We start from the raw sequence: 22,758 nt of genomic DNA, 5'->3' as shown, positions 1-22,758 counted from the left end.
CGGGGCGAGAATTCGCATCAATGATCTCGAAAGACCATTGTTCAACCGTTCCCCCTAAATCGTAACACTGGTTGACTTTCTGAGCGGCAGCCCAGCCTTCTCATACGCCATGTCAATCATCCTCATCTGACTAATACTATCCTCCCCATCAACCCACACGCTCGTCTCCCTGCCCCTGACGCGGTTGACAAACTGCTCCAGCTGATGCCGGTACGTGAACCAATACTCCTCGCCCTTGCCAGCCAACCCGGCCTCATCAAAGGTATACGCCTTCTTGGACGTCTTCTCCGTCCACCTCTTGACCACCTCGCCCGAGCCCGTCCGCCTCACCACAAACTCGTCCACGACGTCGATGCGGTGCCAGATCCCGCCCAGCATGAAATTCGCAAACTCAATCGTCCGCTTCCGCGTCTTCTCCTGGCCCGCGGGCAACTTGTCGTCGTCCGCAACCTCGACCTCTTTGTGAACGACGCTCAGCCGCGGCAGTCCCATCCCCAACGTCCCCGTCCGGAACGCACCCTCGGCGTGCGCCGTCCCGCCGTTGGCCATCCGCCACGTGATGTCCCACGCGTAATCCGCCCTCTCCTCCGGCGGCGGCATCGTCTTGAACTTGGCCGTCAGGCACTCTTCCGGCTCGACGCCAAACGTCTGCCGGATGCTCGAGGCGGTATACGTGCCCAAATCCATCAGCCCGCCACCGGCAAGACCGTACTGGAACCGGATATCGTCGTCCCCGAGCGCGAACCAGGGGATGTACGCCCGCGCGTGCACGTGCTCGACGTTCTCCTTGTCAACAAGCCCCATGAAGTACTGCCAGCTCGGCTGGAAGCGGTAATGGAACGCCTCCAGCAGGACGGGCGCTCCCTTCTCCTTGAGCAGCGGCAGCCGGAACAGGGCCTCGGCCTCCTCGGCGTTGGAGACGGACGGCTTCTCCAGCAAAACGTGCTTGCCCGCCTGCAGCGCCTTGATGGCCCACTCGTAGTGCAGGCCGTTGGGCAGCGGGACGTAGATTGCGTCGAGCTCCGGGTCGTCAATGACGGCCTGGTACGAGTCCTTGACGTCCGGGATACCGTGCTTCGCGGCAAAAGCCTCGGCCTTTTTACGGTCGCGGGCGGCGATGGACTGGACTATGACCTCTGGGTGAGTTTTGGCCGGGATGATGAGGGCCATTGGGCTACGTCTCGGGTTAGCTTCCAAGTATTGATGATAAGGTAAATTTGTAGGAGTTCTCTTTGCATGAAAAGACAAAGTCCGAAATGGTACTTACGCAATATTGGCTGCACCCAGGACGCCGAAGCGGATGGCGCCATCTTGCTTTGGTGCGACGGGCGGGTTGAAGATGAGATAGTTTCGTCGTAGGAAGCCGAAGACGGAGGCCATTGTGATGGAGGTGAGATATGCAAGAAGCGTTTTATGTGTGATTACAGATTACAGCTCAGTCAACTGAAGCCAGTTCACAACTCCAGCTACTAGTGGGTATTTATGAGAGTTTTAATAAGATTAATTGAGTGATGAGTGAACCAACAAACATTTGCAGGGGAAAGTTGATTAACAATCTGGGGGCTGGTGTTGCAAGGCATGGGATGTTTCTCCTCACCGGCTTTGGTCCGCCGACGGATATGAGACGACGTAGCAGCACAAGGGAACGGAAGGGTTAGCTCAATCCCGGCGGGGTTCAACGGGCAATTGGGCCGACAACATCAAAGCTTAGTGCGGGCAGCTCATATTCGATTGCAGACTTTGGTCACATAATAATGAGGTGTCGCCGAGCTTGAAGTTGTTGGTTCAAGTTGTCAAATATGGGCCTTGCATCCATCGTACCGCTTCTGGCAGGTGTTTTCCGTGTGCACCGTTGGACCGACCGTTAAAACCCCTGCAGGTATCCTCATACAAAACCCCGCCGTTACTGCTGGGCATTTCACGTTGTGGGAACGATGCATGTTGTCACAGTCACCATCTGCATAGGTCGGTTGGTTGTCTCTTTTACTTCATTTTGAGAACTACGTAGGTGGGCTTTTCGCCATCATCATCCTACGGAACAGAGCAGACCACATCCCGTTTTTGGTCTCATCTCTGTGGAGGTATCACCCATGAACTTTTCCTTTACAAAACATCGTTGGCGTTGAAGTCGAACAGAGCCTGCTTGACGCGCTCCTTCATGGTCTTCTCGCCCTCACGGACCCAGACTCTGGGGTCGTACTTCTTCTTGTTGGGCTTGTCGTCACCCTCGGGGTTGCCGACCTGGGTCTTCAGGTAGTCGATGTTCTTGGTGACGTAGTCGCGGATACCGGTGAGGTAGGCCCACTGCAGGTCAGTGTCAACGTTGACCTTGACCACACCGAAGGAGATGGCCTTCTGGAACTCCTCGACGGCGGAGCCGGAACCACCGTGGAAGACAAAGAAAACGGGCTTCTTGTCGTCGGTGCCCAGCTTCTGCTGGACAAACTCCTGGTGCTTGCCGAGGAGCTCGGGGTGAAGCTTGACGTTGCTGCAATGGGTTAGAGCTGTGGTTTGCAGGTTTTTGAGACACACGCGACTTACCCAGGCTTGTAGACACCGTGGACGTTACCGAAACCGGCAGCGATGGAGAAGAAGGGGCTGATGGGGCTCAGGGCCTGGTAGATGGCGTAGATGTCCTCGGGCTGGGTGTAGAGGGAGTTGTTGTCGACGTCTTCGTTGTTGACACCGTCCTCCTCACCACCGGTGATACCGATCTCCATCTCGAGCCACAGCTTCATCTGTGCGTAATGCGTTAGTGATAGGCGCAAGAAAAAGGTTCTGTTTGTGACTTACGGGAGCAGAGCGCTTGAGGTACTTGGCGGTGGTCTCGATGTTGTAGGCGACATCCTCTATGTGTTTGTTAGTGATGGTCATGGGGAGGGCGCGGCGAGATTGGAACCCAACTACATACCCTCGGAGAGATCGATCATGTGGGAAGAGAAGAGGGGGTGGCCGGAGCGCTTGAACTCCTCCTCATCGGCGGAGATCATGCCATCGAGCCAGGGCAGAAGCTTCTTGCTGTGGTAGAAGGTCAGCTTGCTGGGTCTTGAGATTAGGCAGTTGTGCTGAGTGCTTACGCGCAATGGTCAGAGTGAAGGACGACGGGAACGCCGTAGATGGGGGCGATAGAGGTGATGTAGTGAGCGGCAGCAATGGCACCGGCGACGGAAGCCTCCTGCTTGTCGGCGCTGTTGGGAATGCCCTTGCCGGCGAAGTAGGCGGCACCACCCTGGGAACTGTAAAGCTGTCAGACATGTTGCTGAAGTTTATGGTGTGGCTGATCTTGGATCCACGGGATCGGTATAGGATTTCTACGCACGTCTGGAGGATGATGGGAGACTTGGCCTCGCGGGCAGCCTCGAGAGCGGCAACGGCGGTGGAAGAGGAGGTCTGGGAGGCGGGGTCGTTGTTAGCCGATTGTCACCAAATATTATTTCCCCTCCATTCTTGGACCGCACGGCGCCAACTCGGCACGCGTCACAGGATCGACAAGATTGGGATTGAGATGGTCCAAGGAGCCAAAGGGAAGCAAGCTACTTACGACGTTGGCAGCAGGAATGGCAAACTGCTTGGCCTTGGCGTAGTTGAAGAGCTTCAGGAGGTCATCGCCGTAGACGACACCAGGCTTGATGTTGAGCTCTGACAGGAGACCCATGGTGAATGGCGGGGTATCTGACGTGGGGTAGAAAAGATGTTCAGGTTGATTGCGTATAGTAACTTGTCCAGAGTAATGTCGGACTGTTTCTAGATTGATGCTCAGAGGCAGAAGGATAAAAAGGTAAGAGAATATGCAGGGACAGGTATTGGAGAAGAGGGAGAAGAATCAACAGGAGAGTTTGGATCGGGGTTGAGGTGGACGCGGGCGAGTTATGTTTGATTCCCACGAGCGGGATTTTACTCGGGCTGAGCAGGACTGGTCCAGTGTACTGCAGCTACTGACCGTACCAAGCCAGCCAGACCCGGTCCACCTTGACCGTCCGTCGATGGGCCACGCCTACGGCCAAGCATCGGTCCAGTTACCGGCGGGTGCTCTCCCACCTCTTCCAATTTGACCAAGCGTTGGCTGGTTGGCTGGGCGTGTTGCGTGAGGTGCGAGGTAAGGTACATGGGTGACGCCGATTTGGCCGTGGTTTCCCCTTCAACTGCTCCGAGCGGGAGTACTACTGCGTATACCTGGTGGTTCTGAGGTACCTGACTCCGTCCATGAGGAGCTCCGCTCTGCCAGCTTCAATTCTTTTGGGGGAGGTACCACCGTCCACCGAGCATCCCATGCTCCCTCGTTCTTTCCTGCCTTTGGTCACTCCGGTAATGGGAGAAAGTGGACATACCTGTCCTGGCACCTTCCATCGAGAATTGTACACCAGTCACGAACATGAACCTGTGACATGATAGAGCAATCTTAGGTAAGAGACTTTAGGCAATACATCTTCCTTTTTACACACTCAATTACCTACTGTACACCATGACAGCAAGCAAACGGTTTGACCTGTGGCTGAATCCGAGCAATGCTTCCATTGAGAGAAACAAGCCATCAACAACACTGCGCCTGTCTCAACCCAATGGAACACTATGAGTTGTTGAGGGGCAAGTACCTCGACCGGTCGGACAGCAAGAGGGGTACTTCGGACAGCTACGAACAGCCCCTCTATTTCCTCTTACCACCACGTCAAACGCGAGTAACCCCTCCCCCCACCCGGCCATCAAATTGACGTCAAAAAATTGATACTGCACCACTTTCTGCAGGGATCCAATCGTCGCCTCTGCTTTTTTTGGTCTCTCTGGGTCAAGGAGCCATCAATAATGGCGGGGGCCTAGACCTGACACCACCGAAACCGCCTGCAACAGACCACCTGAACCTGGGCAAACGGTACGGACACACCTGCGACCTTGGTGCAAATGGCGCGCCGACACCGCCATTGGCCGGAGCGCAGACTGCTGACAATCATGGCATTTGACTTTTCCACCTCCAGATCTCTCGGCCTTATTATTTTGTGTCCACCACTGCGATATTTAATGTACAGTAGTAGCCCCGTCGCCCATCGAATGACTCAACTCTCTGACCTCTAGGGTTGCGACTATTATCATCACGCAGGGTGACGTCTCACCGAGACTGATTCTCGGTGTAATTTTCCCATCTACACCTCAGATACTTGGTAGGTGGGAAACCAAAGTGATACCTGGAACTAATGTTGTTCTAGGTTCACCCGCAACAACGAATCTCCGCCTCACAACCCCTCCATCCCACCCACACCCAGCCCATGCTATCCCGACCGACCATTTCCTTACCTCATGTGCGCCGGGCCCCGGAAAAGCCAGACCAATCGCGCTGCTCCATGACGATAACCTCCCCCGGGGAGCCATGAACTCATCCCGTCCGCTTCCCGTCTGCGCCCTCACGTTTCCACCCCCAGCCTAAGCCCATTGCCGAAGGCCCGGAAAGATGCGGGATCGCGTCCAGCTTCCATCCTTTGCCCGCCGAAAACCGACTCTGCACGCCTTCAAAACGCCCCTCGACGCCATTCTTTCCTCGGCACAATCGACCTCCAAGGCACGATACCTTCTTTCATTGCCGGAAGAATTACCCACGCTTCGGCTCATCTCGTGTCTCTGATATCGTGCCTCTCCACTTCCAACAACTCGCCTGTCCACCTTCCGGCGCAAACACGAACTCGCAATCTCGAATCTCGGGTCCAAACCACGAGCTTGCATAGAGACATGCCATGGCTTCGCGACCTCACAATAAGTCAACCAATGGATGACGCCGAAACTGGGAATCTCTTGGAGCTCATCTATTCAGTTCTACCGCCGTCTTAACCAATATCTAGCACTCGTCATCTTCGCCAGCGTTCCATCCCGGGAAACGCTGGCCACCTCGGCCATCTCTCCGCCCTGCCATGTCTTCATTAGCGCCGTCAAGTCATGGGTATGTATCCGCACGTCCTGCTCTTTCTCGCCTCGCTATATACGATCTCCCGCTCTAAACCAGAGCACCCTTTCCGAACCTAGCCTCTCAAAACCCCCTCAGTCGAGATCCAGCTCCTCCATTGCCTCTGCAACAAAGGTCTGGTCTGCTTGACGCCCCGAAGATGCCCGCTCTTCCGATCGCACCGCACCGTCATCCCCAGCCTCGCTAGTGCTGCCCTCACTCTCCGTCTCCCGTGGCGCCTCGCGCCCGCATGTTCCGCTTCAGCATGCACATCTCCACCGAGATCCCCGGCCCGAACGCACACCCCACCACGTAGTCCCGGGCTCGGCCCTCGGGCGCCACGGCGTCCATGTCCTTGGACCGCAGCCTGTCCATGACGCTGAAAATCGTTGCCGAACTCGAGTTACCGTGATTGATATATGTGTCGTAGCTCGCCCGCATGTGGTACGATGTGATGCCCATCGTCGTCTCTGCCCCTGATAAGATCGTCGCTCCTCCGGGGTGCATCGCCCAGTCGAAGTCTTCGGGTTTCTGATAATTCGATGGTAGTGATGGTACATCGGAGAGCATCTCTGCAAATGTTGACGGGATTGCCGCCGATGCGAGCTTTGGCACTCGTGGGGTAAGAATCACTTTCCAACCTGGGTTGCTTTAGTTACGATGGTCGATTTCCTACTTTGCTTGCTTAACCATGGGGTTCTTGAACTCACCAACAGGGTCGACATCGAAGCCGAGGTCCTGATCCGTGTCGGGTATGATCTTGTGCTCCCAACCCAACAGGTCATAGACGGGTTCCGTTGGCACGCCGATGCCATTGCTGAGCACCACAGCGCTTGCGCAATCAGAGAAGAGCGCGACACCGATCCGGGTTTCTTGCAACTCGTCGATGCTGTTGAGCTCGCTGCGCACCATGGTGGTGCTGACCTCGAGCGCAACGCAGAGGATCCTCGCGGGTTTTCCGCGCGCCTTGTGCCCCAGTGCCAAGTTCGCTGCCGTTCGAAGCGTTGCCAACCCACCGCTGCAGCCAACGCCGTGGAGCAGAACCTTTTCGACTTGGTGTGTGATTCCGAGGCCGTTGACGACGTAGTGGTCGAAGCCCGGGTTGGCGCTGTCGGTGCAGGTTGTCGATACCACATGGGTGATTTCAGAGAGGTCGATGCGCGCTTCTTCAATGGCTTTGCGGGATGCTTCTACGGCGAGAGGCACGCCGTCACTCATGAAGACCTTGTGGAGTTCTGCGATGGAGGGGGCATCTTTCTGGTTGACGACTTCGTGCTCGTGTGTGCCGATGGAGGAACGGTAATCAATACCGGTGAATCTGTTGATGGATAGAACCTTTTTCATGCTACATGGTAGCTGTGGTCAGAAGATGTCTTGCTACGACTAGATAGGCTACTCAATCTGCTTACGAGGGCGATTCTGGATAGAACTTGTTGCTGAGGTAGTCTATTGAGTCTGTCTTGAGCGAGTAGGGCGGATACTGGCTGGCGACGCCAATGATGGAGAGGCCAAGCTCCCCGAAGGTGTTGGGAGCGGCCATTGTGGATTGTGTGTACGAGAGTTGCGATGCGGGGGAGGGGTAGCTCAGCAGTTTCTCTCGATTGGATGTGTCGTTTCGTGCGTATTAATTTCTGCTATGTGAAATTCGACGTCCAACCAGAACAGATATAGTGTCAATGGCAGGTTGAAGAAGAGAGAAAGCTTGTTAAAGCTCTGGAGAAGCTGCGAGAGGCGTTTGGCGAGGGGGTAGAGCTATGTGCGACTCGCAATGGGCTTGGGCGCAAGAGAGAGAGAGAGAGAGAGAGAGACAAGGATGGATGGGTGCTAGGCGGCTAGTAACTGAGGTGCGCGTACTGGGAGTGATGATATCACTGCGGGCGAACAGCAACACAGGAATTGCCAGTGTAAAACGTAAGACACCAACGTTGTAGCGCGAATAGAATTGTTGGTCTAGTGTATTGTGCCAACGTGGTGTAATTCGTTTGTTGCCAACGGGAGAAACGATGGGCAAAGGCGAAGCGGGTACTGAAAGAGAGCTCTAGGTCTCTGGCATGTCGACTTTAGGTGTGCTGGAAGGGAAAATCGAAAAGTCGGTCAGGTATGAAATTGGTCAGGCCAGATGTGTGTTCAGAGCCAAAGGATAGAGAGCGAGCGGGAGGCGAAGAAAGATAATAGACGAGAGACAGGCCCGTCATGCATTAAGGAAACATAATAGTGACGCCGGCATTAAGCATGGGTGGTGGTGGTTGGTGACTTGGATGGTGGTGGTGCCCGTGGTGCCGTGGTGGGTGGGATGAGGCAAAGGCGACGGGGGGTGGAGGGGGGGGAGAGAAAAAAGGACAGTATTCGTATGTAAGGAAACACAAGCGCCGGTCGTAGTTGCACCTTGAGCTCGACAAAAGTGGTTGGCCAAGAGGAGCTACCCTTGCCGTACCTTCTCCGTATGGCGGTGCTCTTTCTACCTGCTGGTTACTAGGCTTGCCTTAGGTAGACCACGATGCTTCCTCCAAAGTCCATACACTACAGGCACATGGACACTGAAAATAGTAAGAGAGAGAGAGAGACGGCAAGACGGGGGCTGGTCAAGAGACGCGCCGTGTTTGCTTGTGGCGATAATGGCAGTGTGGCCATAGTGGGCGAGTCGGGTCGATACTCGATACCAACAACAGAGTCGGGGGAGTTGTTGCACCGTTTCGTTTCGCAATCATGTTATCCCACCCCATCTTGGGTTCCCCCGACTCGGGGTTCTGCCTCATCCTGGAATGTACGAGAGAGAGCCCCCGGAATGACTTCCGTGCCCGGTTACTGCTCAGGGGTCCAGCAGTGCTACGCTGCGGTGCGGTTAGCTTGCAAGGTTAGAGGTGAAAAAAGTAGGGTAGCCAACCCCGGAACTGAAACATTGTCTGAATCCAATCTTCGGGGCCGGGCTCACGCGAGGCGGCGAGGAGGCGGAGTTTTTGTTTATCTGGGCTGCTTCTTCTTGATAAGTGATAATTGCTTTGTCGTCGCTGTTGGTTCTTGAGTTGGTCCTCGAGGGTTTGATACCACACGAAGAGGCGTCTTTATCGCGATGAGCAACATGATCCCTGTACGACGTTGATCTAGTAAAGGAAGCTGCGAATACATGGCTGGAAGGGCAGGAAAGCTAGAAGCTCCTCTGGGCTTGCTCACGAGCCGCGATTGCACTGCGGCAGATCGGTCTGGCTGTATGTACCATCTCGCTGCCCAAAAAGTAAGTGGGTGTGAAGGGTCGTTCCTAGATGGGATCGGCCGCCAGCTGTCAGGAACCAAGATGTGGTTATTGGGAGGCCATAATCTGACGTGCGTTGGGATAGGTATCCGAAGGGCTGGGCTGGGTTGGTTGGACGCTGCTCATGGTCGCTTGTGTGCCAGTTAGTGGCCATTCACTTTTCTATTTTATTTTTTTCGTCTCATAACTTTGCTAAAGACTTGCCATGACCAAGAGGTCGGCACGTCTCATCCGATACTGTGTTCCATCCCAAGTCACTCTCCAACAGTCTTCCCGCCTCTGATTCCCAGTCCATGCCTTCCAGAAACGGAACTGGTTTGGGAGTCCATCCCGCGGCCCGCGCTCACGCTGCCATCTCTTTTTCACTTGACCTCTCTACGCAGTCCATGTTACCGAGCAGACAAGCCATGACCTCGGGATACATAAAATGGTAAGAAACATAGCGCAGAGACACAGGCTGACGAGTTGTGGGAGCTTCACTGCGAAAAGACACGCGGCATGATTCATGAATTGGCTCCAGGCGGGGCTTCAAGGCGCCTTACGAGAGTTGCAGCTGCTTGAATGAACCCCAGTAGCTTAAATCCTCAACCTCGGCTCCTAGAGCTTTCCGAATCGACCGCCATGGCACCAAGCTTGCGGTGCATGTCACAACTTTTCATGCGTAATCGGCAAGGTTGCTGGGCCTTATTCTCCTCGACAGCCAGTTAGCCAGTCAAACGCAGCTCAATGGAGCTGACCAGGTCTCATAAGGCATCACAGGTACAACTTTACATTATGGGTCTGTAGAAATACTATGTACAGGTGTCGACAGGGCGATTGGACCTGACTTACAGCATCCTTCATGAGTCTCGTTTCCCAAGGCACGTGTGCTATGTAATTAATCCGGACAATGGCCATTCGTACAAGAAAGACAAAATAGAGTAATGTAAACTCAAAACTTCATCAGAACCAAGGCCTGTTGCAGCCATCGTTCACGAGCAAAGCCACTGTAACTTACGTTGGCGCCGGGGGGAGGTTTCCAAAACAAAAGTATCAATCCCTCCGCTCGGACTTTGAAGTTGCTCCACGTCCGACCGATCATTTCAAGTCTCAACGTGCCGGTGAACCTTTGCGGATCCAGTCAGCTCCGGATTCTGAACTCCGGACCGACCGTCTCGCTCTTCAATTAGGAAATACCGTGTATCCAGGTGGCAACAGAGACAGAGCACCAGTGGCTGAAGCCTGTAGGTAGGTGCCACTGTGGACGAACTACAATGATCAGCCAAGGTAGTCATGCAGACTCAAAAGCTCACTGCATGCAATAGTTCCACTCACACACCCCCACTCACCACGTTCAGCTCCCGAGCTGGGGCTGACATAGACGCATCACCGATTCAACCCTCCGTACGACGCTGCCGCCAATGATCCAACCCGCCAAACTCCCCTTCTTCTTCCACATCGCAATCGAAACCGCCGCCGCGTGCTCCTTCATCCACGGGCCAGGCAGTCAGCTGGCTAACCCATCGATCGCCGCACAGCTGGTGCTGCAGCAATTCGGTGGGCTGCTGCTGACGACGAACCTCATCTGCCTCATCTTTGTGTCGCGGCCGTTTGACGAGACGAGCAGGCAGGTCGCGGCGGCGCTGGCGTTTTGGCATGTCTGGCCGTGTTGGCGCGCCTATGTGCGGTTGACGAGGCCCGAGGTGGATGACCTGGGGAAGGAGAAGGGAGGAGAGGTGAAAGCTGCTACGCAAAAGACTCTCGGAGGGCCGGCTGTTCATCTCGCGGTACATATTGGCATGTTTTTGTTATTTGCTAGGACTGTTTTCATGTGACAGCCTAGAATGTAACCACTGCTGCTGATGAACCTTGTAAACTGACAATAACATTATTGCTTCAATGTTAAGAGGAAACCTGGGCAAATCCAGTGCCTGAATAAGGTGGGCGATTTGGTTCGCCGTCTCTCTCGTCGAGGCCTTTGAACACATCCATCCCATCCCAACCTTCCCTTTCTCTCATCGACATGCCAACAAACTCAACCACGTCCAAACCCGCCCTTGGCAACCTCAATAAATTCCTCCTTACTAACCCACCCCTTCCCCGAAATATCCGCCATGTCAATCATCCTCCTCATATCCGCCTCGCTCAGCGTCGAGTTCACCTCGCCACACACGGCCCGCAAACTCTCGAGCGTAACCCGCCCCGTGCCGCGGGGGTCAAACATCTTCCACGCGTCCTCGGCCTCCTCCTGCGGGTCGCGACGCATCAGCAGCCACGCCGCGATGGCGGAGAAGTGCTCCTGCGGCATGCGCAAGCGGGACGGGCTGCAGGGGCCCCGCGAGGGGTCGTGGTCGTGCGGCGGGACGCCGTGGGCGAGGAGGAGGGCGTAGGTCTCTGTGCGGGCCAAGTCGAAGCCGATGGCGCGGAGGGCAAAGGGCCACTCGCGCGCGTTGAGGGAGCCGAGGCCTTGTTGATCGACGACTTCCCACTGGTGAGGGGTGTCAGCGATGTTCACGCGTAGGATGAGGAGGGAGGGAGAAAACGGAGGTACGCGGATACATGATTCGACTAAGTGGACTCTCGGATTATATACGAGAGCATGATGCAGTAGTGCTAGATAATGCAAGGACTTACAGCTTCTCTGATGTTTTGTTGCCAGTCGGAGGGTAGGGCGGCCAGGTCGCGACGACCTTGCGCCATGTCGAACATTGCCGATGGGGTAGACATCGCGTCGTTTGTATATGTAATATGTTTCCTTCTCCCCTTCTCCTTGGAACCGGTTTCGGTGCTTCGGATATCTCAGATGTAGGTGAGTCTCGAGACTTCCTTGCAGCGGCTGCTAGCTTCACGAGGTAAGGCAGGCGCAAAGAAAACGAGAGTAAGTGCCAATGATGAAAACAAAAAGCGTGGAATAGCAAAGGGGTATCAGAAATATGAAACTTGAAGGCGAGAACTGGGGGAGGATGTCACTATGAGTTCTTCATGTGTGAGATCTCATGCTAAGCGGGTGGTGGGGCTCGGCTTTTTGAACGAGAGCATTCAGTGAGTAAGATGTCGCGTCTGCAGCTCAGTTTCCTCTCATCGCGAATTCGACCGCGATGAAAAAAGGTACGTACACGAGCCATGGAGAAGGTTCGGTGGGGTCATATACACCAGATCACGTGATGTTCTCGACGTCCTGAGGACTGAGACGTCCAACAAATGGGTTATGCACTGTTGTTTGATCTTTCTCGATGGACCAAAGATGCATTGTGGATTCAAGTCACTTTGAAAATGATAGATCGCATTATTCCAGTGATGTGCTACCGTCTCAGGCAGTGCCATTATAAGTGATTGAAGCTGAAGCTCAGCCGAAGATACTCCGCAAACAGGTCCAGTCTACGTAGGGCCAATCAATTACATCCTCTCATCACCACCCCAGAGGCATTGTCCGTCTCCCGGGTCTCTTCGATGACATTGTGCATTGCATCGCTCTTTGACGTTCAAGGTGATTGTATTTCGCCTGTCAAGGCCACACAATGAGGCCAACATTATTCCGTCCGTTTCAGTCGACTCTCCGAGTCCTGGGCCATGAAAACCCCTTGGTACAACTCACGCTTCTCTCTTGCTGTTACTCTTGCTCACTCTCACGCACATGCATCACTTCATACCTGAGACCGACTAACATGGCATACAGGGTCTGCCGAAATCCGGCACACCGCCCAACTGGCCCAGGAAGCCCGTGAAGAGGAAGATTACTGGCGTGGAGAAAATCATTGCTGTTTCTTCCGCCAAGGGTGGCGTTGGCAAGAGCACAGTCGCAGGTAGGTTACGCAGCTCGGACCGAAGCTTGTATGCACAAAGGCAGAGTAATAATCAATATTCATAGCAAACCTGTCATTGGCTTTTGCACGACTAGGCTACAGGGCTGGTATCCTGGACACCGATATCTTTGGCCCGTCTATTCCGACACTCTTCAACCTCTCCGGAGAGCCCAGGCTCTCAGAAAGTAAGGACTCGGACCTCTTCGACCATCCCAGCTCGTCAACTGACAATGTCACTAGACAACCAGTTAATCCCAATGACTAATTACGGCGTCAAAACCATGTCCATGGGCTATCTCGTACCAGAGGACGACGCCGTGGTATGGCGAGGCCCCATGGTGATGAAGGCCATTCAGCAGCTACTTCACGAAGTCGACTGGGGTGGATTGGATGTTCTCGTGCTCGACCTGCCTCCAGGCACGGGCGATACGCAGCTCACCATCACACAGCAGATCATACTTGATGGTAAGTCATGTTTGAACGTCGCAACACTAGGCACATGAATGCCGGCCATCGCTTACAATAGCCAGGGTCCATTATTGTCACCACACCCCATACACTCGCAGTCAAAGACGCGGTCAAGGGCGTCAACATGTTCAACAAGGTCAATACCAACATTTTGGGCTTGGTGCAAAACATGTCACTCTTCAACTGTCCACACTGCAACGGCGACACACACGTTTTTGGGTCTAACGAGAGAGTCGAGCGCATGTGCAGAGAGCACAAGATCGACTTTTTAGGCGACATCCCCCTGCACCCATCCATCGGCGATGATGCGGATCTGGGCAAGCCCACCGTCGTATCGGAGCCGTCGAGTGCCAGGGCGGAAATCTTTCTCAAGATTGCCAAGGATATTGCCCCGAAGATTGACCTCCGCTCACCGTAGCTCGCCACTGACATGTGACGGCCAGTAAGCGACGTATTCTGAGGACGAAATGAGAGTGTAGGATATCCTGTATAGCCAGATGTTTAGTCAAGGTGGCCAAGAAGCTGGGGAAGTTGGGCATCTCATGTATTTGTAACAAGGGACCCCCCCGCGCTTGATGCGCAGAGTCCAGATGAGATCATAATCCCATGGTCGCCTGGAGTGAGTAAAACACATGTGTACAAACCGTTAGCCTATGTAACGCGGAAACAAGACACTTTACCATGAAGAGATTGAGAGTGCCAAATCACCCATGAACGCCAATGCCTTGAACCTCCTTCTCTCAAGATCCTCCCGCATCCCTATGCCCTAGCAGCAGTTAGTCGAGCTCATCGTTTTGTTGATAAACGTGTCGACTGCGAGCAGTGTCTTTCCGCATAGCTTGGCCAGAGCCTGTGAAACCAACTGTGATTGTGTTAGCATCATCCTCAGTATTGGTTCAGCGCGAACAACGTACCTCGGCCGCCAACGCCGTCAGGTGTGCGGAACATGCTGTCCTTCTTCTGCTTTCCAAACTTGGACTTTGAGTTGAACTCCTGCCACTTGGATTTGCCCTTTTCCAATTCTTTCGTAGCTTTGATCTTCTTGGCTTTAGGGGGCTTTGCGGCGCCATCGGCAGCATTCTTTTCTGCTTCAATCTTGGCTTGTTGCTCAGGGTACAAGCTAGCTGCTGCGGATGTAACGACACCATTCGAGGGGCCCGGCGGACGTGCGGTCTGTTGTGCGGTGCTAGATGCGGGAGCTGGTGCTCCGTCAGCCTTGCGTTTGTTGGACATGGGGCGGATGTCCTTGGCTCGCAGCGTTTCCGTGTTGTCATAGCTCTTGAACTTGACAATGTAGACGGGATCTGTTGAAGAGCCGGTGATTGATGTGATTCGGGCAGGATAGAAGCCTCTGTCGCCCGATGCCCATTTCGCCATGACAGTGTCATTCACCGAGTACGTAACGGGTGGTTCCTCCTTCTCTTCGGGGGCGGGTGCAGCCTTCTTGAAAGCTGGGTGGTTTTCCTTGGACCACTTCTCGGGCTCTGGCGGGCTGGGCGCTTTTTGAGGGATGGGCTTGGGCGCCTGCTTCGGCTGCAGCTCAGCAAGAGACTCGTTTAGGAGGGAAATCATGTCATTCAACTCCGCCTGAAGATTCTTGAGTTCGGCATTTTCGGGATCATCTTTGAGGCCGGCGAGAACAACATCGAGCTGTGAGTGTCAAGTTAGCGAAGAACAGATATGAGGTCTGAAGGTCGAGAAATTGCGTACCTGCTCTTGATACTGTTGGCGGTCCTCCTCCAAAGCTGCAATTTGGCCCGACATGATGGCGGCTACAGAAACGGTCCGTCGCGGGTTGGAGGTCTTGAACGGGTGGCAGGCGTCGGTTGTTGGGTTTATTCAATGTACAGTCGGACGTGACTGGAGATATTTCAGTGTTGAATCGCTGTGATGTTGCGGATGTAGGTAGAATGAAGCATGCGCCTGGTTGGTCTGTGACGAACTGGGAATGGCGTCCATTTGCGGAAAGAAGCTTATCCGGTAGAGTCACGTGGAGATAATGGTGAAGGCTAGATGAACCAACTGCATTGTCATTCCTGGTATTGGCCAATCACAGAGTGCCTGATTCGTGCAGCCACCCCAGACTCGAATGTGGGATTTTTTAGGAATCGTGGAATGCAGGGGTGGGAAGCGGTTGAAGTCGGGTCCAGGCGCACCTAAAAGCAGCACGCACAGGTGCTGACGATGGACGTCAGCGGGCGTGGCATGCCGAGAATGGTCCTGAATGGCGCCGGAGCCAGCAGTGGAGAGGGAATCGTGGGTGCCTCCCATGGTCTCGGGTACCTTGTCTAAGGTAATTTAGCCAAAGGGTACCTTAGACACATGGACGGGAACTTCGACCTGGCCCTTTTCCCTCTTCTTCACTCTCTTTCCCATTTTACACTACTTATTTCTCCTCGCAGCTTGGAGTGAACAGCGCAGCATCTTTCAATCTTTCCTCTCTTGAACGCAGATACCCGAACTCCCACTATACCTCGACTACGATACGACTCCCCTCCAGTTGTCATCCCTTTTACTGCGCAATTCCTCGCCGCAATCGGCCCCCAATTGGGCGCACCTTGTCCAGCCCGCGCTCTCCCAAAGTTCCAGTGCTCTCCCTCCCTGTAGTTTTCGACGCATTACCTCATTGAAACAGCAACGCGGGCAGCCACCACCGCAACCTGTCGGTCCTCCGAACGCCCACGCAACGTACCGCACCGCACCCGCGCATCAGAGAACAAGCCTTGCTACCACCCCCAAAGAACCTGTCGACACCCATGACATTGTTGTACCTTGGGTGCAACGGCACATCATAGTACCTATTCGTCAAGTACCGGTATCCCCCAGGGGGTCAAATAAGCAACCATGGTTCGAGACAGAGACAGAGACGGCGATGAATCTTCGGCGCCCAGCCAATCAAGACGCCCTCCTCTCAATCATCAGGAGAGCGATCCGACAAACAGCGACCAGGCTCACCGAGACCACCATCATCAGCACCGCTCGAAATCCCAAAAGCACGTTGTCGGCGGCGGTCGCCTGCATGCACGCGTTCCTTCCTCCAAAGCACTACACAAACACCATGGCTCGACGGCCTCCAAACTGAACAATCACCGCCGACAAGCATCTCCTTCGCCCGATCGAAATCGCGCCTCCGCAGCTGGCCATCGCCGAGTCCAATCTGAAGCGAAACTCTCCCGCGACAGCTCCTCCGCGAACCTCAGCAAAACCGCCTCCGCGACGAGCTTACGGAGGAACAAATCCCACGGCGAAGTCAACAAGCCCGCAAAGATCAAGTCGGTGGAGAAACTCAAGCGAACGAGCTCGAATCCGGCCGTGAATAAGGTCAAGTCGCAAAAGTCACAGGTACATTTCGACTTGGGGAACGACGGCCAAGACGACGAATGGTTTGACGCCAGCAAATCCGCTTCACCATACCTATCAAGACGAGGATCGCTCGCCAGCACACAAGCCTCTGCGAAGCCAGACGACGGCAGCAGCAGCGCGAATAACTCTGCCAGCAACTCTGCCGGCAACTCTGGGAACAACTCCAGAGCAGAAACTCCCGCAGCGCATACATCACCCCTGGTCTCAGCGACACCCGACCGCGAGACCGTACAGCACAAGGCCTACCTAACCTCGAGATTACTTCAACGCACCCCTTCCCACGGCGCACCTCCCAAGATGACGGCAGACACAGTATCCGTCTCACGGCGGGGCCACTCCTCATCCCCCGACTCCATCGGCCGCGGCTCAACCCTAGGCGACTCGCACAACGTCAGCACCTTACCGGGCAGCGCCGGCGACGAGCTTATTTCGAGATTTGTCAACGCAGGAAGCTCCGGCGCGGCGCGCGAAGGATCTTTCTACCAGCTCCCAACGCCTGGGCCGGCGAGCTTACGGTCTGAGGAGAACCCCTCTCGAGGGCGACCGCAGTCCTCGGGGTCCGGACGCCAAGGAAGAAACCGCGATCTGCCATTATCAGACGACGAAGACGGCGACAGTGCTCTAGAGACTCGCAAAACCCGCGATACCACTGACGGTACAGCGCTCGCGCCACGGTCGGGAAGGCGATTCGCCCCGCCCGCCGAAAAGTCGCGAACGCAGCAGAAGCTCAATCTTCAGCGCGCCAGCTCCGTCATTGAGCCGGGCCAGGCAGTAGGAGGAGGCGTGGGCGCAGTGGGCGCGAGCCCCCTGGTCGGCATTGGCGGGCCGGGCTACGACGGCGGCGCGAGCCGCGACCCACGCGTCGCGAAGCAGCTGGAACGGACAGGGATGGAGTACCTCAGCGTCCGCCGCTTCCAGAACCCCGTGGTGCGTTCGCTGGACCGCCTCGCGCAGGTGAACCGCGCCAACAAGACGCAGCGGATACCGCGCAACGGGACCGCCAACGGCAACGGCAAGGCCGCGTCGGTACGGGGGGGCGTTACGCCGGGAGGGCAACATATGCGTAACTCGAGCCTGAACGAAGCGGCTCTGGCTGCGGCATCGGGCGGCACCGGCACCAGCACCGGCTCCGCCCGTAGACCCGTCACCCCGCGCGCTTATTCCATCCGGACCAACGGGGCTGGATCGAGCTACGAGGCCGACGGGGACGACCATCAGAGCGGACGCGCCCTTCACGAGGGAAACGGCGTCCAGGGCCTCAGCGGGTCGAGTCTTGTGGGTGGAGAGGAAGACGAGGGTATCACGGCGATCCTCCGCAACCTGTGGGAGAAGAATCCGGACCTCAGTGCCAGCCAGGAGTAGGTTGACCAGGCTGGCTACGCGGATCTGGATATCATTCCGTTTGATTCATGAACTCTAAGGAGATGAACTGGTCCTACACCCAACGTTGACAAGCAAGCCGGGTCACGACTAGGAGCGAAGCGAAGGGAGGATACGTGTTTTGACAACGGATAAGGCGTACTACAAATGAGGTCTTCAACGGGCCTGGGCAGGACATGGACGGGAGGATTACAGTGATGGGATGGCCCCGCCCGGGTTGGGTGATTCTTTTGAAAAAAAAGCATCAGGTGGCTGGCTGAATGCCAATCCAGCCTCTGATATCCAAGGTTTTGGTTCGGCACTTCTTTGCAGATAAGAAAGGGCAGGCGAAATGGCAAATGGCGGTATACACAAAGAAAGACTTTAATAATTCCAGCACGCTTTTGATTTTCAGAGACGATCAAAATGTTCCCCTTGGGGATTTATCAAGTGCTCAGATTGAACTCTAGGAAGGGTATTTGATTCACATGCATCCTTCAACGGCCGTACATGTTTAGCTTGTACCCCAGACATGAACGTTGAGTTGGCCAAAGAGCCACATGGATATGATGAAAGATGTCACATGCATACACGCACACACACCTCAACTGGTGAGCTCGGTGAGACCAAGTGGACCAAGGAGACTGGCTCTGCACACCTCAGCCTCTCTGCTGGGACTCACTCTATAGGCGAGCTTAGATAAACATCTGCCTCTAATGGTTGATCCGCTCAGACCAGAATCTCACCAAAGGCATGCCACTGGCTCACACAGACAATGTTGAGGAACACACAAACACCGTCATTGGTACTCAACCCCCCACCCGCTCTCAAAAAAACAGAAAAAGGTTTCACATGCGCAGGCACACACAAACATGCAGATTCACCAAGAGACACGCAGACATGGCTGAATTCCTCTTTATTTGATCCCCTAAAAAGCGTGGGGGGTCATACGCCCGTCAATGCCCTTTCAACGGCCGGGCGGGGGCTATGTACGTTTGTATGCTTCTCTCTCGTCTCGTTTCCTTGTCCAAACCATTGATATAAACCCAAAACGCAATACTATTTACCTCCAAGAAAACCCAACTTGCAATAACACCAAGAGCGCCAAGTCATTGAGAATGACTAATCAGAATGCGATGCCCAATTGGCTCAGAGGGGAGGCTATGCTCTACTACACTCCAGCCACAAGAAATATTCGAGACGACTGAAACCTCGTGGGCGCCGGCGATTGAATGAGACTCTCGTTCGTGTCGTTCGTGCTAATCGTATTCCGTCTATTTGGTGATGAAGCCAAGGTAGTCGGCAACGATGAGTGTTACCATTCTGTTGGAAACGCACTATTGTTAGCACACAAACAAGGTACCTAAAACACGGGCACACGGGGTTGAGATGGTCCACTTACGCATGGGGAGCAATGCGGACGTAGTAGGTACCGAAACCGCGGTAGAAGCGCATAACGCCCTCCTGCTTAGCGACCTTGGCAAAGCAGTCGGCCATTGACTTGTACGGAAGCTTGCCATCGGGTCCCTTGGACTGCTTCTGTAGGCGGGTCTTGACGAAGTCGAAGGGCAGAGAGAAGAAACTGGCGAAGAATCCGGCAATGGCGCTGGCGGTGAGAGTCTGAACTTGAGAGGACAGCTGCGTATTCTGCTTGAGCTGCACCTTGGCCTCGCTGAAGAAGGCGAGCTGACCAAAGTTGAGAGCCATAGCACGGACGACCGTGGGGGCGGCACCGGCCCAGAGAGCGGCAACACCTTCAGACTTTGCAATGCTTGAGAGAGCGTCGATGACACTCTTGTAGTTCTTGCGCTCAGCAAGGGGCTTCAGTCCGTCACTCTGCATGCGGATGAGGGCAAGGTCGGCAGGATTTCCAATCATGGCGGCAAGACCTCCGGCTGCGAGGCCTGCGGTGGCACGTTCCTTGAAGCCAATAGCGTTCCCCTGCTCTTTGGCGCGTTGGCCGAGCTTGCCCATAAAGGTGTCAAAGAAGCCCAAGCGGGCCGTTGTGTAGACAGCTTGGCGCAGGAGGCCGGCCGACAGACCGGTGTAGAGGTCGAGGGCCTTTCCGCTAGCAAGGATTTCCCGGGTGACTGACAATGGTGTAGGCTTGGGTCCTCCGGCAACACCCTCTCCAGCGAGCTGAATGCGGACCTTGATCATGTCGACGGGCTGAATAACAGAGGTGGCTACCATGCCGCTGATACCGCCGTTGATGAAGGGCAACGCTGCCCTCATGACAGGAGTGTGGAGGAAGTCATTGGCGACAGCGGCACCGTCTCCCTTCAGAACTTCTGAGGTGCGAGTTCGTGCGGCCTCAGCTGCCTGCTTGATGGATGAAGAGCTCATGATGGTGGGTGTGTAAGTAGGACTGAATCACAGTATGGTCAAGTATCCAACTCGGTACAAGTTGAAGAGGTCGTCGAGAATAATAGCTGCTTCGGGTAGACAGTCGAAGAGCTAGGTTGGGAGGTAGAGAAGCTGTCAAAGAGAAGAAGAGAGGACACTAGTTAGCCAACGTTCGATCCAAGAGGTTTCACAGGTAGCTTTATAGTATGAGAGAGCTCCCTCGTTCTTCCGTGCCTGTCAAATACCAATGTTAAGTCAACCCCCCGGTCAGTTTGAACGAGGACCAGATCCGGTGGGGGTCCAACAAAAGCATGAGACGGGACGCAAAGACGCAATTCCACATTTGGGCTACGGCAAGTCCCACATGCAGAAACGGGCGCACGTTGGACAGGGTATGCAGATGAGTGGTGTAGTGCAAGTGCGTAGGCTTCGGCGTAGAGTAGATGCAGAACGAGACAAGGGCTGGGCATCCGGCGGAACTAGAGGCAGTGACCGAGGTGACGGTCCCGGGTCTCATCGGCCTGGAAGATGAGGCGGTGGGGGCGGGGGTATGTCATCGGAAAAGATAGGGACGGGGGGTAGCTCCGGGTGGATGCAGCCGTGGTTGAGGTGTTCCGCTTCCCATGTAAGTGGAAGAGAGGTTCAATGACGGGGGGTAGGAAGAGGAGGGTGTTCTGCACTAGGCCGGAGATGACTTGGGCCAGTGAAGGAGGGGAGACGGAGGAGAGTAAGACGCAAGGCAAGGTGGGTTTGGTGTAAGGCGGAATAAGGTGGATCGCAAGTGAAAGGTGCCGACGTGGGCTGGAGCTGGAGCTAGTAGAGCTTCGAGCTGGAGATGTGCAAGGGTCTCGGACTTGCACACTATGCAAAGCCAGGTAGGGTAGATTGGCAGAAGAATGCCGGGTCGTCTGCAAAGAGCAAAGCCGCAGCGGGGTTGGGGTTGAGGGGGATGGCAGAGAAGAGAGACGGGATTAGCTCAAACGCCCTTGTTGAACGCCTCGCGTCCCCAATGAAAGCTTTCGAGACACATTGAGAGAAGAACGGCGTTGGCTCGAACGTTTTGACTTACCAAGAGAAGAGATGTCTTGTTGGATGGGTTGGTTATCGTACAGCTAATGGTTTGACGTTTTGCAGTCGATATAGGGTATAAGAGTGTTGTACAAGCGTCGCAATGACTCTGCACAAAGACTCAAGTTCGATTCGAGGTCGCGTGCTGGCGTTGGAGAAATGCTGAAGGAGTAAGAGGAGAGGAAGGCGGGGTTGGGTTTATGGCTTGCTTTGGGGTCAGAGAGGAGAGGGTGAAGGTCGAGAGAAAGATGAGTCGGACGAGCAAGCAAATAAGCAAGTTGTAGCAAGAGAGAGGTAGACGGTAAGATAGGTAGTCACAAAGTTTGTGTGAGGATGCGGTGGCCCGTAAGGTAGAGACGAGTCCAAGTAATTCTTTCTTTGCTCGTGGATGGATGGTTTCCTTCGGGAGTTGACGGTAGCTTAGGTGGTTCAAGATGTCAGGTGCTTCTCGGGACGATCAACGTTCGGCAGTAGCTGCTCCCAGTTGGGCTAGTAGAGGAAGGCGGATTGGAAGCCGTTGATCGATTCCAGCAGTAGCCTTGCTTCTGTGTGTTGTTTGGAGGAGGACCGATGCTTCCCAGTTGATCGAGATGCGTATAGGTAGCTTTAACGTCTCAAAAGGGACGGGTGGACGAGAGCGATGAGTGCAGTACCTTGGTACGGAATAGACAAAAAGTATGGACGGTGTGAGAGATGGGCATCTCGTGCGGAGTCGAGGCTATGGTGTCGATATATTTATGAGAGAGACACATGCCTTGTGCCACTTACCTTGGCTGATCCTGGTGTCCGAGACGGCATGGAGGAGAGAGATACTTGGTGTTGATGACCAGACAAGTACCTCTCTACCCAGTACATGGAAGGCATTGTCGGTATGCCAGTTCACACACACAGGGTCACAGTCGGTCGGTCGGTCAGTCGACCATTGGACTACGAGGTATTAGCCAGCAAAGACAGAGAGACATGCCAGCCCCCCTCCTCAAGCTCCAGCGACGAGAGGTAGGTAGACTACAGTACGACTCAAAGCTTCCCACCCTCCCATCCAAGCGGCGTTGTCCCTGGCTTGGGGAGGTAACGAGCCAATGAGGAGTTGGGGATTTCACCAAGAGGCCGTGGTTGCGAAGCCAGGCGCATTGTCTGTCGCGTCTGTCTGGTGCCGTCCGGATGCGGGGTTGAATGGTTTCGGCACACCTCATCCA

The 22,758-nt window shown here is 54.8% G+C and overlaps 10 protein-coding genes across 10 annotated transcripts; 4 read left to right on the top strand and 6 right to left on the bottom strand.

The window, feature by feature from the left end:
- Window positions 1-54: 54 nt before the first annotated feature.
- On the bottom strand, window positions 55-1,380 carry CLUP02_16587 (uncharacterized protein; the record flags this gene model as incomplete). The annotated part of the gene is made up of 2 exons (XM_049295505.1): window positions 55-1,174; window positions 1,268-1,380. 2 exons carry the CDS (start codon window positions 1,378-1,380, stop codon window positions 55-57), a joined length of 1,233 nt encoding a protein of 410 aa, XP_049152652.1.
- Window positions 1,381-2,103: 723 nt separating this feature from the next.
- Window positions 2,104-3,655, bottom strand: CLUP02_16586 (fructose-bisphosphate aldolase; the record flags this gene model as incomplete). Its single annotated transcript, XM_049295504.1, has 7 exons — window positions 2,104-2,488; window positions 2,542-2,738; window positions 2,794-2,849; window positions 2,912-3,018; window positions 3,078-3,236; window positions 3,320-3,390; window positions 3,542-3,655. 7 exons carry the CDS (start codon window positions 3,653-3,655, stop codon window positions 2,104-2,106), a joined length of 1,089 nt encoding a protein of 362 aa, XP_049152651.1.
- Window positions 3,656-3,788: 133 nt separating this feature from the next.
- On the top strand, window positions 3,789-6,076 carry CLUP02_16585 (uncharacterized protein; the record flags this gene model as incomplete). Its single annotated transcript, XM_049295503.1, has 12 exons — window positions 3,789-3,846; window positions 3,950-4,089; window positions 4,209-4,330; window positions 4,393-4,403; window positions 4,470-4,548; window positions 4,583-4,665; window positions 4,744-4,867; window positions 5,068-5,153; window positions 5,199-5,383; window positions 5,412-5,688; window positions 5,745-5,923; window positions 6,026-6,076. The coding sequence occupies 12 exons, from the start codon at window positions 3,789-3,791 to the stop codon at window positions 6,074-6,076; spliced, it is 1,395 nt and encodes a 464-aa protein (XP_049152650.1).
- CLUP02_16584 (chalcone and stilbene synthase) lies at window positions 6,022-7,466 on the bottom strand (the record flags this gene model as incomplete). The annotated part of the gene is made up of 4 exons (XM_049295502.1): window positions 6,022-6,165; window positions 6,236-6,567; window positions 6,637-7,271; window positions 7,336-7,466. 4 exons carry the CDS (start codon window positions 7,464-7,466, stop codon window positions 6,022-6,024), a joined length of 1,242 nt encoding a protein of 413 aa, XP_049152649.1.
- A 3,110-nt stretch (window positions 7,467-10,576) lies between these two features.
- Window positions 10,577-11,094, top strand: CLUP02_16583 (uncharacterized protein; the record flags this gene model as incomplete). The annotated part of the gene is made up of 2 exons (XM_049295501.1): window positions 10,577-10,942; window positions 11,065-11,094. 2 exons carry the CDS (start codon window positions 10,577-10,579, stop codon window positions 11,092-11,094), a joined length of 396 nt encoding a protein of 131 aa, XP_049152648.1.
- A 96-nt stretch (window positions 11,095-11,190) lies between these two features.
- Window positions 11,191-12,619, bottom strand: CLUP02_16582 (uncharacterized protein; the record flags this gene model as incomplete). Its single annotated transcript, XM_049295500.1, has 6 exons — window positions 11,191-11,643; window positions 11,790-11,943; window positions 12,005-12,108; window positions 12,187-12,215; window positions 12,272-12,457; window positions 12,556-12,619. The coding sequence occupies 6 exons, from the start codon at window positions 12,617-12,619 to the stop codon at window positions 11,191-11,193; spliced, it is 990 nt and encodes a 329-aa protein (XP_049152647.1).
- Window positions 12,620-12,673: 54 nt separating this feature from the next.
- On the top strand, window positions 12,674-13,844 carry CLUP02_16581 (uncharacterized protein; the record flags this gene model as incomplete). The annotated part of the gene is made up of 5 exons (XM_049295499.1): window positions 12,674-12,739; window positions 12,832-12,958; window positions 13,024-13,143; window positions 13,199-13,423; window positions 13,489-13,844. The coding sequence occupies 5 exons, from the start codon at window positions 12,674-12,676 to the stop codon at window positions 13,842-13,844; spliced, it is 894 nt and encodes a 297-aa protein (XP_049152646.1).
- An 87-nt stretch (window positions 13,845-13,931) lies between these two features.
- On the bottom strand, window positions 13,932-15,697 carry CLUP02_16580 (uncharacterized protein; the record flags this gene model as incomplete). Its single annotated transcript, XM_049295498.1, has 7 exons — window positions 13,932-14,040; window positions 14,107-14,185; window positions 14,241-14,288; window positions 14,341-15,076; window positions 15,137-15,229; window positions 15,275-15,368; window positions 15,417-15,697. 7 exons carry the CDS (start codon window positions 15,695-15,697, stop codon window positions 13,932-13,934), a joined length of 1,440 nt encoding a protein of 479 aa, XP_049152645.1.
- A 573-nt stretch (window positions 15,698-16,270) lies between these two features.
- On the top strand, window positions 16,271-18,151 carry CLUP02_16579 (uncharacterized protein; the record flags this gene model as incomplete). Its single annotated transcript, XM_049295497.1, has 1 exon — window positions 16,271-18,151. The coding sequence occupies one exon, from the start codon at window positions 16,271-16,273 to the stop codon at window positions 18,149-18,151; it is 1,881 nt and encodes a 626-aa protein (XP_049152644.1).
- A 1,271-nt stretch (window positions 18,152-19,422) lies between these two features.
- CLUP02_16578 (mitochondrial 2-oxoglutarate/malate carrier protein) lies at window positions 19,423-20,494 on the bottom strand (the record flags this gene model as incomplete). The annotated part of the gene is made up of 2 exons (XM_049295496.1): window positions 19,423-19,471; window positions 19,551-20,494. The coding sequence occupies 2 exons, from the start codon at window positions 20,492-20,494 to the stop codon at window positions 19,423-19,425; spliced, it is 993 nt and encodes a 330-aa protein (XP_049152643.1).
- Between the last annotated feature and the right edge of the window lie 2,264 nt (window positions 20,495-22,758).

This window comes from Colletotrichum lupini, chromosome 9 (genome assembly GCF_023278565.1).
Source record: "Colletotrichum lupini chromosome 9, complete sequence".
Lineage (NCBI taxonomy): Eukaryota > Fungi > Ascomycota > Sordariomycetes > Glomerellales > Glomerellaceae > Colletotrichum > Colletotrichum lupini.
Note: the sequence above shows the minus strand (reverse complement) of the source record. Positions and strands in the feature narration are given on the sequence as shown.